Source organism: Monodon monoceros, unplaced genomic scaffold, assembly GCF_005190385.1.
Source record: "Monodon monoceros isolate NGI ecotype Baffin Bay Population unplaced genomic scaffold, NGI_Narwhal_1 Super_Scaffold_5, whole genome shotgun sequence".
Classification (NCBI taxonomy): Eukaryota; Metazoa; Chordata; class Mammalia; order Artiodactyla; family Monodontidae; genus Monodon; species Monodon monoceros.
Genome location: NW_021703782.1, coordinates 114084920 through 114104816, shown reverse-complemented (window position 1 = coordinate 114104816; position 19897 = coordinate 114084920). Strand labels below are relative to the sequence as shown.

Here is a 19897-nt window from a genome sequence, read left to right as displayed (position 1 = left end):
GGCTACCCCCAGGGCCCCTACCCCCCAGGAGGCTACCCCCAGGGCCCCTACCCCCCAGGGGGCTACCCTCAGGGGCCGCATCCACAGAGCCCCTTTCCCCCCAACCCCTATGGACAACCACAGGCCTTCCCAGCACAGGATTCCGGCAGTGAGTAGTGGGGCAGGGGCGGGGGAGGGCAGGGGCTCCTGGCACCAGTAAGGGGTGCCGACCCAGCCCGTCGTGCTCCTCAGCACCTCAGCATGGGAACTATCACGAGGAGGGTCCCCCATCTTACTACGACAACCAGGACTTCCCTGCCACCAACTGGGATGACAAGAGCATCCGACAGGCCTTCATCCGGAAGGTGGGCCACGGGGGCTGCGGAGGGCGTGGGCAGCTGTGCTGGCCGGAGCTCTGAGCCGCCTCCCTCCCCAGGTGTTCCTGGTGCTGACCCTGCAGCTGTCCGTGACTCTGTCCACCGTGGCCGTGTTCACGTTCGTCGGGGAGGTGAAGGGCTTTGTCCGGGAGAACGTCTGGACCTACTACGTCTCCTACGCCGTCTTCTTCATCTCCCTCATTGTCCTCAGCTGCTGTGGGGACTTCCGGCGAAAGCACCCCTGGAACCTCGTTGCCCTGGTAACCCCCAGACCCTGAGGCCTTCACACCCCGTGACTCACACTTTGGAGCAACAGAGGGGGACAGGGGTGGGGTGGGGTGGGGGTGGGGCAGCGGCTCCACATGCTCAAGTCTCCGTCTCCCCTCAGTCGGTCCTGACCGTCAGCCTGTCCTACATGGTGGGCATGATCGCCAGCTTCTACAATACTGAGGCGGTCATCATGGCCGTAGGCATCACCACGACCGTCTGCTTCACGGTGGTCATCTTCTCCATGCAGGTAAGGGGCCCCCCGAGGCAGGGCCGCCGGTCCTGAGGGCCCAGAGGCCTTCCAGGGCTGCGGCACCCAGGCCCCATGTGCCCCTGTGCCCTCAGACGCGCTACGACTTCACGTCGTGCGTGGGCGTGCTGCTGGTGAGCATGGCGGTGCTCCTCGTCTTCGCCATCCTCTGCATCTTTGTCCGCAACCGCATCCTGGAGATCGTGTACGCCTCACTCGGCGCTCTGCTCTTCACCTGCGTGAGTGATGGGGGTGGGCAGCGTGGGCGGATGCTGGGCGGGGCGGGATGTCTTTCAACATGACCGTGCTGCCACCCCCAGTTCCTGGCAGTGGACACCCAGCTGCTGCTGGGGAACAAGCAGCTGTCCCTGAGCCCGGAAGAGTACGTGTTTGCCGCGCTGAACCTGTACACGGACATCATCAACATCTTCCTGTATATCCTTACCATCATTGGCCGTGCCAAGGAGTAGCCCGAGCCCCTGGCACATGCGGGGCCCCACTCAGGTGGCATGGCTGGCCTGGACCCTGCCCCCAGCGTGGCAGTTCCTCTGTACCTCCCCTCTCTCATCCCCGCGCGCAGCCTGGGACAGAGGGAGCCCCTCCCCAACCCTCCTGTGTGTACACTGCAGACACTTCTGTTCGGACCCGCTGTGGCCAGCATGGCCCCTTGTAGCCCTCCCGCCCTGCCAGAGGGCAGTGGGGCCAGGTTTCTGTGCCACCTCCTGCCCACTCAGTGTTGCATGAGCCCTGTCTGCCAGCCCACCCCAGGTCTGGGGGCAACACCAGGTCCCAGGGGAGAGGGATGGAGCCAAGAGGTGAGGGTGCGCGTCCCCCCTCCTGTCCCAGCTCCCCCGCCTGCCATAAAGTGTCCCTTTCCCCTCCCCAGCCCCATACTAGAGTGCTGCCCTCTGGGGGACCTGCGGGGTGTGAGGGTCTCGTCCCTGTGCTGAGCCCTGAGGGCAGAGAGGACGGGTATGTTTCAGGGGAGGAGGACGCCTTCCTCTCATTCTGCTGTCTTTAAACAATAAATGGGACCTTCCGCGCTCTGTGTTCCCTTCATCACTGTCGTCACTGCCACTTCCTCCACAAGGTGGGGAGGGGTCTAGGCACTGCCAGTGTGAGGCAGCGAGCAGGACAGGCGTGGACGGCGGGGCTTGGCTCGGGGTGGAGGTCGTGGAGGTTAACGACAGCAGCTAATCTTTCTCTCTCAGTGCTTCCACCTCCGTTTTTGCAATCTTCCCAGCCACGTCATGAGCTGTATGCCGGGATTCCCAGCTGATGGACGGGGACCCCAAGGCTCCCAGTGGTTACGCGTGGTGCTTGGGTCACACGGTGTCTGCCACTCGTGCCTGGGAACTGCATGGCATGATGGGGGGGCGGGGGCTGCGACACCCTCATCATCTCGCCTCGGGCCTGATGGGCAGCGGCATAGGTCACTGACCGCCCCCAGGCAGGCCTGTCCTGCTCCTTTGGCTCTGAAGGGCCCCCAGGGAGCCCATCAGCGGGCACCTGACACGCAGCCCAGGCCTGGCTCAGATGAAGGCCCTCCGCACCCCTTCCCCCTCCCCCCCGAGAACCCTGCACACTGGAGCCCCCAGGGGAGGCTCTGAGGGCCCCTGGCCTGCCTCTGGCACCTTCCGCAGCTCTCTAGGCCCCACCCTGCCGTGGCCCTCAGCCTCAGCTGGTGCTGCGCGGCCTCCCCCGTGGCTCGTGCTGTCTCAGCTCCAGAGCCATCCGCACCTACCCCTGGCCCTGGGATGTGCGCTCAGAGGTCAGCCAGCTGTCCTTATCCTCAGCCTCCCACAGAGGGGTCCCTCCGCTGCCTGGGGCTCGGTTGCTTTGAGCGCCTCCCTGCACTGAGCTCTCCTGAGCTCCTAGCCCCAGGGGACACTCCTGACCGTGGCCTTTCCCCACAGGGCCCGCTATCCAGGCCTCTCCCACCTCCTCCCCGTGAGCCCATCAACCCACTCCTTTAACTGGCGCCAGCACCCCAGCATCTCTGAAGGGCCCCCCACACTGCGAGCCAGCACCCCCGTGCCCACGGGCGCCTCGGCTGTGGCCTGCCCCGTACCTGCTGCTCCTGCGTGAGCTCCGTCGGCGTCCATCCGACCCCCAGGCCGGAAACGGGTCTGTCTTCTCTGCCCTCGCCCATCCTGCCCCACCCCCTCTCCCTGCCCACCCTCCTCGTGCTCACCTGTCAGCTCACCTCCACCAAGCCTCTGCCCAGCTGCCAGGTGTGCTTCCGACACACTGATCACACCACCCGCCTGATGGTCGCCAGCGGGATGAAGTCCCCCTTCCCCGATGGCTGCCTGCGTTGGCCTTCCACTGTCCCCGAGCTCCTCAAGCCAAGGCCTGACCTTGCTCGGCCTGAGCCACAGGCGGGCCCCACTTCCCCAGGCCCGACGCACACCACCGTCCCCACCACCGGGGCCCTTCCTGGAGACCACCTCGCGCCTCACGGCTACCCTTGGTCCCTCTGCTTTGCTCGCCTGCCGAGCGCGGGCGGACGACACGGCTCCCCTTCCCCACCTCTCCTCGAGCAGGTGCGGCTCCTCATCCAAGGAGGAGCTGCCTCATCCTGCAGGCGCTCCAAGCACACGGGAACCTGCTCCGCGGTAGCCCACAGGCCCGTGAGGATTTCACGCAGGGGAGAAAACACGGAGCATCCGGGTGGTTGAAGAGAACGCCAGCAGAGGCAAGAGGAGCGGCTCAGGAATAAATGCCAAGCGAGATGTGCAAGGATGGTGTTTTCTCAGGGAGTTCAAGGAGGACAAACTCTTGGCTGAGCTAGTCCTTGGGGGAGGCTCCCTGGGGACGACCAGGGGCTGCAGGTGTGGGCCAGGGCAGGGCCGGGAAGCCGGGGGATGCACGCAGAGGCCACCGCGGGAGGGAAGGCCAGGGCTGCACATGGGTGAGGGCTTGGACCTGTCCTGCCGGTGAAGGGGACTCTGGCAGGAGCCACAGCTGGCTGTGGGTTCAGGAAGATGCGTCCGGCAAGAGAATGTCCAGGAGAAGGGGTGGGTGCCAACAGGTGACGAAAGCAGGGAGGAAGCAGATGAGATGTGCAGAGAGGAGATCAGGTGGGGCTCGGGGCTGGGGCAGCTGGCAGTAACACAAAGGGCTCAGGATGGGCCTGGTCGAGGCGGGCAGGGCATCTCTGCCAATGGAGTTTGGCCTGCTGTCTGCTGTGTCCCCCTGGAAAGGAGAAAAGGGCAGCTTGTGATCTGACCGGGTGGATGAGTGTGTAGAAGGAGCCACAGCAGTGGTGAGGTCAGCAGGGGAGATTGTTCAGGTGAGGAAAGAAGCAGCCCCCAACATCCAGGAGCTGGCCTGGTCCTATCAGCGAGGCCCTAGCGTTGTAGGGGCTAGCCTGGCACACTCAGATACAGGCCCTGGTGGTCTCCTGTTTAGAATATGCAGTTTCACATGCAGATCTGCATCAGACAAGGCCCCTCTGTGCCGGATTGGGTCAAGAGGAGAGGACTCTTCTGTAATCATGTCTGAACACAGACCAGAGGCAGGCATTGTCCAAGCCATAAAGAAGACCTACTGCGTGCATCCTGTCCTGCCTGATCTGAGCAGCTGCTGGCTCTTCAGAATGGACAGCTTGAGCCGGCCCCTAGTCCGTCCCCCTCCCAAAGAAGAGGTGTTGAGATACCCAGTATGGAATCCCAAGCAAAGCACTGCTTCTTTAAGCCCACCCCAATTCACCCAAACAAGCCAAGTCCCACAGGAAATCCTTCCAGTCCCCCTTCCTGTGGTCCCCCCACCCCCGCTTGCCGCAGTGAGCAGTAAGCCTGACCTGTTCAGCCACAGGGTGTCCTGTGGGCTTCCTCTGGAGCCTTGACACAGCTCGCTATACTAAGGCCACTATGTGAGGAGAACTAATTTATTCTTCAATCAAAAATGTGTATTTACATGAGTAATCATTAAGTCCATTCTTGTTTTCAAGATTAAACGACACAGGACTTCCCTGGTAGCTCAGTGGTTAAGAATCCACCTGCCAATGCAGGGGACACGGGTTCGAGCCCTGGGCCAGGAAGATCCCACATGCCGTGAAGCAACTAAGCCCATGCGCCACAGCTTCTAAGCCTGCGCTCTGCAGCCCGTGAGCCACAACTGCTGAGCCCACGTGCTGCAAGTACTGAAGCCCACGTGCCTAGAGCCCGTGCTCCACAAAAAAGGAAAGCCACCGCAGTGAGAAGCCCGCGCACCACAACAAAGAGTAGCCCCCACTCCCCGCAACTAGGGAAAGGCCGCACGCAGCAACAAAGACCCAACGCAGCCTAAAATAAATAAATTTATAAAGAAAAAAAAAGATTAAACGACACAAAGTCTCCGTCACATTCCCTGCCCTGTAAAAAAAGCAACACCATCACTGGTGCCTGCTGAAAACCATGGTGAGAGGCCAGCCCAGGACCCCAGCTCACTCAGCACGCCCAACAGATGCCTTGTGCCACCTGCCCTGCTAACCAGGGCTACCGTCAGCATCTCAGAGCTGGTAGTGCCTTCAGGACAGGGACTGTGACCTGTGCACTTTAACACCCAGGCCAGCATCTAGTCCAGAGTGGGCGTGCCATTGGTGTCGACCGTGCAATGAGCGGATGAACTCTACGTGGCACGAACCGCACAGGCACTAACTGCCCCAAGAGCGGGGCAGAGAACGCTGCAGACTTCCGGACTCTGGCCCAGCATCGGCATCAGGAGGGGGCATTTCAGGAGTGCAGGCAGCAAACTGAACGCCCAGGAAATGCATGGAGGCCCACTTGGGGGAGCCAGGTGGAAGAAAGCGGATGTGGGAGAGTTGAGGGGTCGAGGTCAGGTGTGACAGCTGTGGATGTAAAGCTCGAGTCTGAACTCTATTTCTCAGGCAGTGACGAGCCACTGGGGTTTTCCAGGGAAGAGCCCAGGAGTGGTTTAAATAAAGGCAGGAAAATCGGCGAGGACCACAGTGACGGGGTGGCAGGGAGGGCCGGGCCTGGGGAGCAGAGGGCGCTTGGGAGGGGAGGCATGGGTGCAGGCCTGGTCCCGGGGCTGTAGCTCCCAAGGCAGCCCTTCCCCATCGGGGCCCAGACACTGCACCCCGGCCAGCAGCATGGCTTGGCCCGTCTGCTGCCAAACGTTCTGTGTTCCTGAGTGTCTCCTTCGTCTCAGGCTTGTCAGGCACTGGAGACCTTTCAGAACGCCCCAGATGCAAACCACCCACCACAAACACACACACACACACGCACACACACAACCTCTCAACTCCCACCTTCACTGCTAAAGAAGGCCTCTTCTCCCCGTGGGCCCTCATCCCCCGGGACCCAGTTCACAAGGTCACCCACATGTCCACCCCCGCAAACCTTCGGGCTCTTGTGCAGCAACTTCCTCCTTTGAAACCTGTGCCCTCTCCTCTCCTTCATCCAACTCCGGTCTGCTTTTCGCTGGTATCCAGCAGCTTCCCGGATGTGGGAGGGCTCTAGCACCAGGTTCAGAATCCTCCTCTCCACCGCAACTGCTATGACGACCCTGGGGCATTTTGGGTGGTATCTTCCAAGTGCCTCTCTCACCTATGCCCTTCTCTCGAGTCAAGGCCATGACCACCTCTGAGCAGACCCAAACCATCCTCGGCACCACAGACAAAGAGATGATGGCATGTCCCTGCTTAAATGCCTTCAGAGGACTTCTCATCAGGATGGCGGACTGACTGACCCGAGATCCGGACTCCTACTCTTAACACATAAAACTGCCAGATAAAATACTTTTAAACTTTTAAACAAATGAGCCGGAATGCAAAAATAAATGTGAAGGGAGACCCTGCGGCTGTGAGGGAAGAGTTACAGCTATGGGATTTAGAGAGGTTGTGCTGAGGAAACAAGAATTAGCATTTAGGACCTACCAGGGGAAGGAGCCTTGGCGAAACCGCAGGCTCTCAACTATCAGGGAGCCTTAAGAACAGAGCCTTACCAAAGCCACAATCCGGACTTGCCTCAGCTCTGCCCCAAGGGTTGAACGTAATTGGCCCCACTTTATCTGCGGACTCTATCCGTAAGAAGATAACATCACCCGGAACCTCTAGGTCTTTCAATACACAAGCTGTCAGTTAGAAATTGCTAGGCATTTCAAAAGACAGAACTATATGACTGAAAACCAAGAGGGAAAATGAGATGACAGAAACAGACCTAAAAGTGACTCAAAGATGGGAGATAGCAAAAAAGGACTTTAAAATAAATATGATTGATATGTTAAGCAAAATGCAGGGGGAAATGGAGAAACATGGAAGATAATATGGAGATTTCCCAGAGAACTGAATTCTATAAAAAGAATCAAACTGAGCATCTTGAATGGAAAAATACAATTAACTGAAACTAAAAATTCAATAGATGGGTTTAAGAGCCAATTAGACAAGTCAGAAGAAAGGATTAGTGAACTGAAAGGTCAATAGAAAATATCCAAACTTACAAAGGGAAAAAAAGAATGAATAGAGGAAATAGTATAATAGGTGGGGAAAGAGTAAAAAATACACATATGTAGAGTCCCAGAGGAGAAGAGAGAAAGAATGGAGAAGTAATGTCTGAAGAGATAACACCTGAAAATTTCCCCAAACCATAGGACATCAACCCACAATCTACCAAAACTGACACAAAAAGAAGGTTATGCTTACCTCTAAAATTTTCCAATTTGTTTAAGAGTCCACTGTCATGAATTGAATTGTGTCCCCTCAAAATTCAAATGTTGAAGTCCCAATCTCCAGTACCTCATTATGTGACCTTACTTGGAAATGAGGTCATTGCAGATATAATTAATTAAGATATGGTCATACTTCCTCATACTAGGACACAAAACAAGCCTCAACAAATTTAAGAAGATAGAAATTATTTCAAGCATCTCTTCTGACCACAACAGCATGAAACTAGAAATCAACCATAGAAAGAGAAATAAGAAATAAACGATTACATGGAGACTAAACAACATGCTACTAAAATACCAATGGGTCAATGATGAAATCAAAGAAGAAATTTAAAAATACCTTGAGACAAATGACAATGAAAACACAACCATACAAAATCTATGGGATGCAGCAAAAGCAGTCCTTAGAGGGAAGTTCATTGCGATATAGGCCTTCCTCAAAAAACAGGAAAAATCTCAAATAAACAACGTAACCTACCACCTAAAAGAATTAGAAAAACAAAAACAAATAAAACCTAAAGTCAGCAGAAGGAAGGAAATAATAACGATCAGAGAGGAAACAAATAAAATAGAGATTTGAGAAACAATAGAAAAAAATCAATAAAATCAAGAACTGGGTCTTTGAAAGGGTAAACAAAATTTACAAACCTCTGGCCAGGCTCACCAAGAAGAAAAGAGAGAGGACCCAAACAAACACAATAAGAAATGAAGGAGGAGAAATAACAACCAATACTGCAGAAATACAAAAAACCATAAGAGAATACTATGAACAATTATATGCCAACAAATTGGACAAACTAGAAGAAATGAACAAGTTTCTAGAAGCATACATCCCATGAAAACTGAATCAAGAAGAAATAGATCATTTGAACAGACCAATCACTAGAAGTGAAATAGAATCTGTAATTTAAAAAAAACAAAAAACAAAAAAACTCCCTAAGATTGAAGAGGAAGGAACATTCCCAAAGTCACTCTATGAAGCCACCATCACTCTGATACTAAAACCAAAGACATTACCAAAGGAGAAAATTATAGGCCAATATCTTTGATGAATACAGATGCAAAAATTCTCAACAAAATATTAGCAAACCAAATCCAACAACACATAAAGAGGATCATACACCACGATCAAGATAGATTCATCCCAGAGTCACAAGGATGGTTCAACATCGCAAATCAATCAATGTGATACACCACATCAACAAAAGAAAAGACAAAAACCACATGATCATCTCAATAGATGCAGAAAAAGCTTCTGATAAAATTCAACATCGATTAATGATAGAAACTCTTACCAAAGTGGGTATACAGTAAGTCCCCTACATACGAACGAGTTCCATTCCGAGAGCGCCTTCTTAAATCCAATTTGTTTGTAAGTCCAACAAAGTTAGCCTACGTACCCAACTAACACAATCAGCTATATAGTACTGTACTGTAATAGGTTTACAATACTTTTCACACAAATAATACATAAAAAAACAAACAAAAATAGGCTTCCCTGGTGGCACAGTGGTTGAGAGTCCGCCTGCCGATGCAGGGGATATGGGTTCGTGCCCTGTTCCAGGAAGATCCCACATGCCGCAGAGTGGCTGGGCCCATGAGCCATGGCTGCTGAGCCTGTGCGTCCGGAGCCTGTGCTCCGCAACGGGAGAGGCCACAACAGTGAGAGGCCCACATACCGCAAAAAAATAATAATAATAAAGAAAGGAGAAAGAAAGAAAACATTTTTAATCTTACAGTACAGTACCTTGAAAAGTACAGTAGTCCAGTACAACAGCTGGCACACAGGGGCTGGCATCCAGTGAACAGGCAAGAAGAGTTACTGACTGGAGGAGGGAGAGGAGGTGGGAGATGGTAGAGCCAAAGGATCGTCAGCAATAGGAAATGGAAGGCAAGCTGCAATCTCACTCACACCTGACGTTGATGGCACAGGCTCTGGTTCCTTGCTGGATTCAATTCTATCTACCCTCTTGAAAAAACGATCCAGTGATTTCTGGGTAGTAGCTCTTTTTTTCTCATCATAGATGACACGGTAGCACTGGATTGCATTCTGAACGGCTGCTACAACCTTCGTGTACCATTCTACGTTCGGGTCCTGTGCGTCAAAAACTAACAGTGTCTCCTCAAATAAAGAAAATGCCCTTGCCATTTCCTCCATCGTGAATCTCTTCGGTTCTTCAGTTACTTCTTCTTCCTCTTGTCACTCCACCCTCTCAATTATTTTCACTTTTGTTTCCATTGTTATTGCTTGGCGCTTCTTAGCAGTACCAGCTACACACCGCCGTTTTTACGGTTGCTTCCAGACAGCCTGGGCTTGAAATAAAGCTACTGTACTACTATACTCTATACAGTACTGTACAGTAAAGTGCACAAAAGCACAACCACTTGTAGAGGATGCATACGCGTGACAAAATATGCCAAACGTGTGAACTAACTTACGTGATTGGACATGTGAATGCATGTTTGCATCTTGGAAAGTTCACAAGTTGAAGGTTTGTATGTAGGGGACTTACTGTACAGGGAACATATCTCAACATAATAAAAGCTATTTATGACAAACCCATAGCCAACATAATACTCAATGGTGAAAAGCTGAAAGCCTTCCTGCAAAAATCTGGAACAAGACAAGGATGCTCACTCTCACCACTTCTATTCAACATAGTATTAGAAGTCCTAGCAACAGCAATCAGACAAGAAAAAGAAATAAAACGTATCCAAATTGGAAGGGAAGAGGAAAAATTGTCATTATATGCAGATGACATGACACTATATATAGAAAACCCTAAAGACTCCACGCGAAAACTACTAGAACTGATAAACAAATTCAGCAAGGTAGCAGGATACAAGATTAACATACAGAAATCTATTGTATTCCTTATACTAACAATGAAATATCAGAAAGAGAAAGTAAAAAAGCAATCCCTTTAAAAATCCCATAAAAAAAAAACTTAGGAATAAACCTGACCAAGGAGGTGACAGACTTATATGCTGAGAACTATAAATCACTGATAAAGGAAACTGAAGATGATTCAAAGAAATGGGAAGATATCCCATGTTCTTGGACTGGAAGAATTAATATTGTTAAAATGGCCATACTACTCAAAGCAATCTACAGATTTAATGTGATCCCTATCAAATTACCCATGACGTTTTTCACAGAACTAGAAAAAACAATCCTAAAATTTATATGGAACCATAAAAGACCCAGAATTGCCAAAGCAATCCTGAGGAAAAAGAACAAAGCAGGAGGCATAAGCCTCCCAGACTTCAGACCATACTACAAAGCAACAGTGATCAAAACAGAGTGGCACTGGGACAAAAACAGATGTATGGATCAATGGAACAGAATAGATAGCCCAGAAAGAAACACACACACCTACAGTCAATTAATCTTAGAGAAAGGAGGAAAGAATATACAATGGGAAAAAGACAGTCTCTTCAGCAAGTGGTGCTGGGAATGCTGGATAGTTGTATGTAAATCAATGAAGTTAGAACAGCCCCTCACACCATACACAAAAATAAACTCAAAATGGCTTAAAGACTTAAATATAAGACATGACGCCATAAAACTCCTAGAAGAGAACATAGGCAAAACGTTCTCTGACATAACTCATAGTAATGTTTTCTTAGGTCAGTCTCCAAAGGCCAAATAAATAAAAGCAAAAATAAACAAATGGGACCCAGTCAAACTTATAAGCTTCTGCACAGCATAGGAAACCATAAACAAAACAAAAAGACAACCTACGGCATGGGAGAAAACATTTGCAAATGATGCGACCGACAAGGGCTTTACTTCCTAAATATAGAAACAACTCATACAACTCAAACAATCCAGTCAAAAAATGGGCAGAAGATATAAATAGACATTTATCCAAAGAGAACATATAGGGGACTTCCCTGGTGATGCAGTGATTAAGAATCCACCTGCCAGTGCAGGGGACACGGGTTTGAGACCTGGTCCGGGAAGATCCCACATGCCGAGGAGCAGCTAAGCCTGTGCACCGCAACTACTAAGCCTGTGCTCTAGAGCCCTTGAGCCACAACTACTGAGCTGGCGTGCCACAACTACTGAAGCCCGTGCGCCTAAAGCCCATGCTCCGCAACAAGAGAAGCCACCACAGTGAGAAGCCCGCACACCCCAGAGAAGAGTAGCTCCTGCTGGCCGCAACTAGAGACGGCCTACGCACAGCAACGAAGACCCAACGCAGCCAAAAATAAATAAATAAATAAAAAATAAATTTCTAAAAAAAAAAAGAGAGAAGGGCTTCCCTGGTGGCGCAGTGGTTAAGAGTCCGCCTGCCGATGCAGGGGACACAGGTTCGTGCCCTGGTCCGGGATGATCCCACATGCCGCGCAGCGGCTGGGCCCGTGAGCCATGGCCGCTGAGCCTGCGCGTCCAGAGCCTGTGCTGCGCAAAGGGAGAGGCCACAACAGTGAGAGGCCTGCGTACCGCAAAAAAAAAAGAAGACATATAGATGGCCAGCAGGCACAGGAAAAGATGCTCAACATTGCTAATTATTAGAGAAATGCAAATCAAAACTACAGTGAGGTATCATCTCACACCAGTCAGAATGGCCATCATTAAAAAGTCTACAAATAATAAATGCTGGAAATGGTGTGGAGAATAGGGAACCTTCCTACACTGTTGATGGGACTGTAAATTGGTGCAGTGACTATAGAAAACAGTACGGAAGTTCCTTAAAAAACTAAAAACAGAGTTATCATACGATCCCGCAATCCCACTCTTGGGCATATATCCAGAGAAAACTCTAATTCGAAAAGATAGGGGCTTCCCTGGTGGCACAGTGGTTGAGAGTCCGCCTGCCGATGCAGGGGACGCAGGTTCATGCCCCGGTCTGGGAAGATCCCACATGCCGCAGAGCAGCTAGGCCCGTGAGCCATGGCTGCTGAGCCTGTGCGTCCAGAGCCTGTGCTCCGCAACGTGAGAGGCCACAACAGTGAGAGGCCCACATACTGCAAAAAAAAAAAAAAAAAAGAAAGAAAAGATACATGCACCCCAACATTCATAGCAGCACTATTCACAATAGCCGAGACATGGAAGCAACATGTGTCCACTGACAGATGAATGGATAAAGAAGATGTGATACACTTATACAGTGGAATATCACTCAGCCATAAAAAAGAATGAAATAATGTCATTTGTAGCAACATGGGTGGACCTAGAGATTATCATTCTAAGTGAAGTCAGACAGAGAACGACAAATACCATATGATATCACTTATATGTGGAATCTAAAATATGACACAAATGAACTTATCTACAAAACAGAAACAGACTCACAGACACAGAGAATAGACTTGTGGTTGCCAAGTGGGGGTGGGGGAGAGGGATAGACTGGGAGTTTGGGGTTGGTAGATGCAAACTATTACATTTAGAATGGATAAATAGGGCTTCCCTGGTGGCGCAGTGGTTAAGAATCCGCCTGCCAATGCGGGGCACACGGGTTTGAGCCCTGGCCCAGGAAGATCCCACATGCTACGGAGCAGCTAAGCCCGTGCGCCACAACTACTGAGCCCGTGCTCTAAAGGCCGCAAGCCACAACTACTACTCAGCTTATGTGCCACAACTACTGAAGTCTGCGCGCCTAGAAGCCACAACAAGAGAAGCCACCGCAATGAGAAGCCTGCACACTGCAATGAAGAGTAGCCCCCGCTCGCCACAGCTAGAGAAAGCCCGTGTGCAGCAATGAAGACCCAACACAGCCCAAAATTAAAATTAATTAATCAATTATTTTTTAAAAATGCTTAGGGATTATGGCAGAGGCTCCCTAAGACCACTCCCAGGTTTGACAATTCAGGGGATTCAGCATATACTCCTGCTTACAGCTACGATTTATTACAGAGAAAGGATATAAAGCAAAATCAGCACAGAAAATAGACTCAGGGGGCGAAATGTGAAGGAAACCCGGCACAAGCTCTCAACAGTCTTCTCCCTGTGGAGTCACACAGGACGAACTTAATTCCTTGAGCAATGAGTTGGGACCACACACGTGCAATGCTGTCTGTCAAGGAAGACTATTAGAGACTCAGCACCCAAGGTTCTCATAGGGGGCTGATCATACAGGCACCCTCTGCCTACGGGTACCAAAATTCCAGACTCCCAGAAGGAACTCAGAAGCTGAGCATAAGCCATGTTGTTTGAACCAACAGCTTAGGCACAGTGAGCCATTCTTAGCAGTTTATCAGTTCTGAGGATTATGGGAACTCTCCCGAAATCAAATTTCCAGATGACAACCAAGGCCAAGCAGACTTTTCTTTTTTCTTTTTTTTTTTTTGAAGAAATATGGACTTTAATGAAGATTCTTTCCCTTTGGTATAAGTGAGGCCTGTGAAAACATCCAAACAAAAAGAAAAGAAAAAAAGGGAGGTGAGGATTTCGATAGTCCACGCTCCCTTATCCACAAGGCCTAAGGACAGAGCAGGGCTCGCACCCCTGTAGCTGCAGCTGGACCCGCCTGGAGAAGGGATTCAGTAACTGCAGGTTTTAAGTGTCCCGCCCGCCCACCCGCCCCCTGTGGAACTAACACTCATTCAGCCAAACTTCTGCCTCCCAGCCTTGCGTGGGACATCCAAGTTTCTCTAGTCCTAGCTCACACTCGAACTCTCTCGACCTCTGGTCTCGGAAAAGATAAGGCTACTGGCAAAGGCCGGGGTGAGGAAAATGCCGATAGCTGTAAAAGGGCTTTGAAAAGTCAAAAAGGCGATGTATTAATCGATTATTATCATTGTGTGCTCAGGAATAAGCGATGGAAAACAAATTAGGAAAGTAAATCTACAGCCCTAAAATATATGCATATAAAATAAAAAATAAATGCAGTTCCAAATCTACTGATGGTATCTGAGAATTGTCTACTGCTTTAGAGTCTCAATGCCCCGGTTCCCACCTCCACAAAATCCACCTAGGCTGACACTTCAGTCACCCCCCACCACCCCAGCAGGAGGAGGCAGGGCAGAGGCTACAGGGGGAAGGGCTATACTTTGGCTCTAGAGTATAGCATGCATGCAGCATGGGAGGGGTGGGCTTACAAAATGTATATATAGACCCCCTGGGGTGAGGGGCCCCGCCCAGGAGGCACTGAGCAAGGGAGAGGTCCATCTCCCCGCTGGCTGGGAGGGGGCTCTGAGGCAATCTCTAAGGGTTGCATACCCCGAGGAGAGGGGGCAGCTGCCACTCCTACCTCTGTTCCAAGCAGACCTTTCTAAGGACAGCAGTCTCAGGCCTGCTGTGTTAACTCTTTTCTTCACAGTGATAAACTAAACAAATATGTGCAATGCCTGTCTGCTGAAAACTACAAAACACTTCTGAGAGAAATTTTAGAAGACCTAAATAAACAGAGGAATGTACCAAATTCATGCCTCAGACTCAATACTGATGGCAATTCTTCACAAATTGATCTAGAAGTTCAACACAATCCCAGTCAAAATCCTAGCAGGCTTTATCGTAGACATTGACAAACACCTTAAATTTATATGGAGAGAAGCCGGTTGGAGCCTGCGATGTCGTGCAGGTGTCTATTCTTCAATCACTATGTCAAGTGACACAGATGTTTCTCTTTCTTCATATGATGAAGATCAGGGATTTAAACTTATCCGAAAAGCTAGAGAGGCACCATTTGTCCCCATTGCAATGGCAGGTTTTGCAGCAATCGCTGCATTTGGATCATATAAATTGAAGAGCAGGGGCAATACTAAAATGTCTGTTCACATGCGCGTGGCAGCCCAAGGCTTTGTTGTGGGAGCAGTGACTCTTGGTATGGGCTATTCCATGTATTGAGAATTCTGGGCAAAACCTAAACCTTAGAAGAGGAGATGCTGTCTTGGTCTTGGTGGCGCTTGCTTTAGTTAGACATCTCATATTGAGGTTATATATTTACGTTGAAAATAAATTCTGCGGGTCGGACAATAACATGGTAATTTGAATACTGGCTTCCTTTCTGGCAGGCTTGATTTGCCTAGTGACTAGTTCACTAGCTATAGGTCATTCAGGGGAGTCAGATTAGCACAAAAACAAGTCACTTTTAAATGCACTTGATAGTGGTACAATGTCCACCTTCTTAAACTCTTCTGATAAAATTAGTTGTAAAGAGGACAACATGCTCCCAGTTGCTGCAGAATATCACATGCTTTTGATGTAATGTAGGAGTCCTATTTACCCCATTTAATTTAACTCTTTCTGACTGCCTTGTGGACTGAGTACTGTTTTTAAGGTCTGGCTGGCTCTTGAAGAACACTTTCAGAACAGTGCACGGAATACAACATTATAAACCTCCCAGCAACTATGTGTGTGTTTTTAAACCAAACCTAAAGAGCTGGTAACAGCTGCTTTGAAGTAGTATCTGTTTCAGAATCATAGCTGTAAACATGAGAATAACTTAACTATAGATCCCCGTTTAGCTCTTCTGTAATTGCAGAATTATAGTTTGCTGCTGTTATATTAGAATAATTTTTAAATGGCATTTTGAAATAGAAGTGTGTATTTTAAGTGCTAATGCAAAGGTAAATGAAAAATACTTTTAAAAATTTATATGGAAATGCAAAAGAATTAGAAAAGCCAAAAGAATTTTGAAAAAGAAGAAAAAAGTTGGAAGACCTGATTTCAAAATTCACTGTAAGGCTATAATAATCAAGACAGTGTGATACTGTCCTAAGGAGGGACATATAGATCAGTGGACATATAGATCAGTGGAACAGAATAGAGAATAGAGACCTACAGACCTAGAGACCTACAGACCTAGAGAATAGAGAAATAGACCTACACATATTTCTTTTAAAAATGGTAATGGAAAAATTAGATATCAATATTAAAGAAGAACAACCTCAACCCTTACCTCACGTCATACACAAAAATTAACTTAAAATGGATCATAGACCTAAATGTAAAAACTAAAATTACAAAAACTTCTACATGAAAATATAGGTGAATATCTTCATGGCCCTAGAGTAGGCAGATTTCTTAGATAGGACACAAAAAGCACAGACCATTTAACAAAAATTTTTGGATAAACTTAAAACCTTTTGCTCTTCAAAAGGAAATGCCCTGGTGGCGCAGTGGTTAAGACCCCACACTCCCAATGCAGGGGGCCCAGGTTCGATCGCTGGTCTGGGAACTAGATCCCACATGCATGCTGCAACTAAGGAGCCCGTCTGCCACAACTAAGGAGCCCTCAAACCCCAAATAAGGAGCCTGCTTGCTGCAACTAAGACCCAATGCAACCAAATAAATAAGTAAATAAATAAATAAAAAGGAAATGAAAAGACAAGCCACAACTTGGAGAAAATATTTGCAATACATATATTTGGCAAAGAATTTGTATCCAGACATACAAGTGCTTTTACAACTTCATAATTAGAAGACACGCAACCTAATTTTTTTAAATGGGCAAAGGATTTCAGGAACCTCATAAAAGAAGATATAGAAATGGCCAGTAAGCACATGAATTATTTTCAAAATCATTAGCCATCAAGGACATGCAAATTAAAACCACAATGAGATACCACTCTACATTCACTAGAATAGCTGAAATTTAAAGATTTACATTAACATACTGGCAAGGATGTAGAGCAACTGGAACTCTCATTTACTGCTGGTGGAAAAGTAAAACGGTATAAACACTTTGGAAAACAATTTGGTAGTTTATAATACATATTTACCATATGATCTAGCAGTTCTACTCCTAGATTTTTAACCAAAGATTTATACACGTGTTCATAGCAGCTTTATTCATAATTACCAAAAATAGGAATGACTGAAATGTCCATCGACAAGTGAAGGAATAAACTAATTGTGACAGTCACATAACAGAATACTACTTAGCCATCAAAAAGGAACAAACTAGTAACACACACAACCACAAGGGCGGATCTCAAAAACACCATGCAAACACAAAAGAACATATACTGTATGATTACTACTCCAGAGAAAACTAATCTATTAGGACCAGTGATGGGAGGTGAGAATTGCTGGGAAAAGGCACGGGGAAACTTTGGGGTAATAGAAGAATTCTATACCTTGTTGCAGTGGTGCTCACATGGTATACAGGTTTGTCAAAACTCATCAGATTGTATGCTTAAAATGGGTACATTTTATTGCATGAGAATTACACCTTGATAGAGTTGATTTTTTTAAATGAATGTAGGCAAAAGTATAACAAAAACACTTCCTCTTCTGCTTGAGAATTTGCCCTTTGGTTAATTGTCTAGCTATGTTCCCCTGGTAACCAGATAAAGGTAGAATGTCAACAATTTAACTAGGCAACACTGCTTACGGTAACAATCGCCCCTATTGGAAGATGCACTATGTGGACTGGCAGGAACTAGAAATGAACTATGAACGCCTGAGAGAAGCCATAACTCTGGCTTCCTGGAGGACAGTGATTCTTGAAGCAGAGCACGTCTCTTGTGGAGACGCTGGAAGCTATACCTATGCAACTGTCGCAAGATATATGGCTCCTGTGAGGCGTAAGGTTTGGAAGCCCTGCCCAGCATGAATCTCATCCCCTTGCGTGTGAGCTGTCACCTGTGGGTCCAAAGATGTAGCCTTGATGGCTATATAAATTGCTCCATGATTCCTTCAGAAAAAGAAGATGTAGCTCCCCTGCTGGCCAGCTGTATTTCCTGCACATCTGAGCAGATGGTTGCCAAGGGTGGCCCTTGGTCATCTTACGGATGGGGCTGGGGATTTAGTGGACTAAGAAGAGCCCCCGACGGACACTGCAGTGTGTATCTCACAGAAGAGTAAGACAAATGGCCATGAAACATATGACGGATGACCTGTTAGCCTCAGAAATTATCAAGGGGGGATTCCCCAGTGGTGCAGTGGTTGGGAGTCCGCCTGCTAATGCAGGGGACACGGATTCAAGCCCTGGTCCGGGAAGATCCCACATGCCGCGGAACAACTGGGACTGTGCGCCACAACTACTGAGCCTGCGCTCTAGAACCCGCAAGCCACAACTACTGAAGCCCGCGCGCCTAGAAGCCGTGCTCCGCAACAAGAGAAGCCACCGTGATGAGAAGCCGGCGCACCGCAACAAAGAGTAGCCCCCGCTCGCTGCAACTAGAGGAAGCCCACGCACAGCGACGAAGACCCAACGCAGCCAAAAATAAAATAAATAAATTTATAAATTATCAAGAGGATGCAAGTCTAGTCCTAAAGCAGTGGCTGGCACTGGCTGAATGAAGCCAAGACTACAATGAGATACCAGTACCATCCATCCAATGGGAAAAAAAAATCAAGAATTTTGACAACATCAAGCGTTGGAGAAGATACATAGCAACAGGATCACTTGAGCTTTGCTGGTGAGCAAGCCAATTAGCAAATCAATTTGACATTATCTTGTGAAGTTGGAAACTTACATTTCTACAACCCAGAATTCTACTCCTAGGTATGCCCAACATAAATTTTTGCACTTGTATGCCTGGGGACACGTATAAGAATGTTCACAGTGTCTTTGTTCGTATTAACGAAAACCTGTAAGCAACTCAGACGTCCACAGACAAGATTATGGTTGTATAAACTGTGGTACATGCACAGAAGGGCAGAGTGTCCAACAGTCGAAATGAAAGAATGGCAGCTACGTGGAACAATATTGTAACAATTTTGCTCTCTGACCACAAGGTAACAAAATTTTAAATTAACAAGATTAAAAACGAAGGTTTGGAAACTAAAATACTCTTTGTTGGCTGCCCATTGAAGACGCAGTGTTTCTAATAGAGACACTCCTGCGTTTGGGCAGAAAAAATGTGGTGCTGGACCGCCCAGCACAGCGCAGGAGGGCTTAGCATTTTTGGTACTGACACCCCACAGTCCGTGTGACACGAGAAAGCCCACACGCACTTGCAAATGGACAGCCCCCTTGGGTGACAACCACTGCCCGCCCCTCCACCCAGCACCCAGCACCCAGGATAAAGTCCAGGCTGTCTGATGGGGCCTCAGGGCCTTGACGATTGCCCGGCCTCCCCCTCTCTTGTCCCTGCTCTGTACACTTCAGCTGCCCAAAACTCCCTTGACTCTGGGTCTTTGTACCTTCCCCTCCTTTTCCCCACCCGATATTCCTCTAACCTGGCTGGCTCCTTCCAGGGTTTAGATCTTCAGAAGTCATTCCCCTGGGGCGCACCCCTGACCCCCAGCCAGGGCTAGATGCCCTTTGCCTCGGCTTCCCCAGCAAAGCCCTCGCCCACTGTGTGGTTGCTGTCTGTTTGTCGATCTGTGTGCTCCACTTACTGTAATTCTCTGTAATGCTTGTGGTGCCACCATGGCCACCTGGATACCCAGCACGGTGTATGGCACACAACTGGTGCTCAATAAATCTAGTCCCTGTTGAATTGCCTT

The 19897-nt window shown here is 48.7% G+C and overlaps 2 protein-coding genes and 1 pseudogene across 3 annotated transcripts in view; 2 read left to right on the top strand and 1 right to left on the bottom strand.

The window, feature by feature from the left end:
- GRINA (glutamate ionotropic receptor NMDA type subunit associated protein 1) overlaps window positions 1-1660 on the top strand; it is a 3037-nt gene extending 1377 nt beyond the window's left edge. For both annotated transcript variants that reach the window (XM_029202287.1, XM_029202288.1), the window contains exons 2-7: window positions 1-148; window positions 232-344; window positions 416-616; window positions 745-873; window positions 969-1112; window positions 1194-1660. The exon at window positions 1-148 is cut by the window's left edge and continues 267 nt beyond it. In XM_029202287.1, coding sequence (XP_029058120.1) covers window positions 1-148; window positions 232-344; window positions 416-616; window positions 745-873; window positions 969-1112; window positions 1194-1343 — 885 coding nt within the window. In that variant the 3' untranslated portion in view covers window positions 1344-1660. The remainder of the gene's footprint in view (window positions 149-231; window positions 345-415; window positions 617-744; window positions 874-968; window positions 1113-1193) is intronic.
- The window catches only part of PARP10 (poly(ADP-ribose) polymerase family member 10), a 41352-nt gene that overhangs the window by 11200 nt on the left and 10255 nt on the right, over window positions 1-19897 (bottom strand). The gene's annotated exons all lie outside the window — the stretch shown is intronic.
- Window positions 15098-15343, top strand: LOC114883952 (annotated as a pseudogene).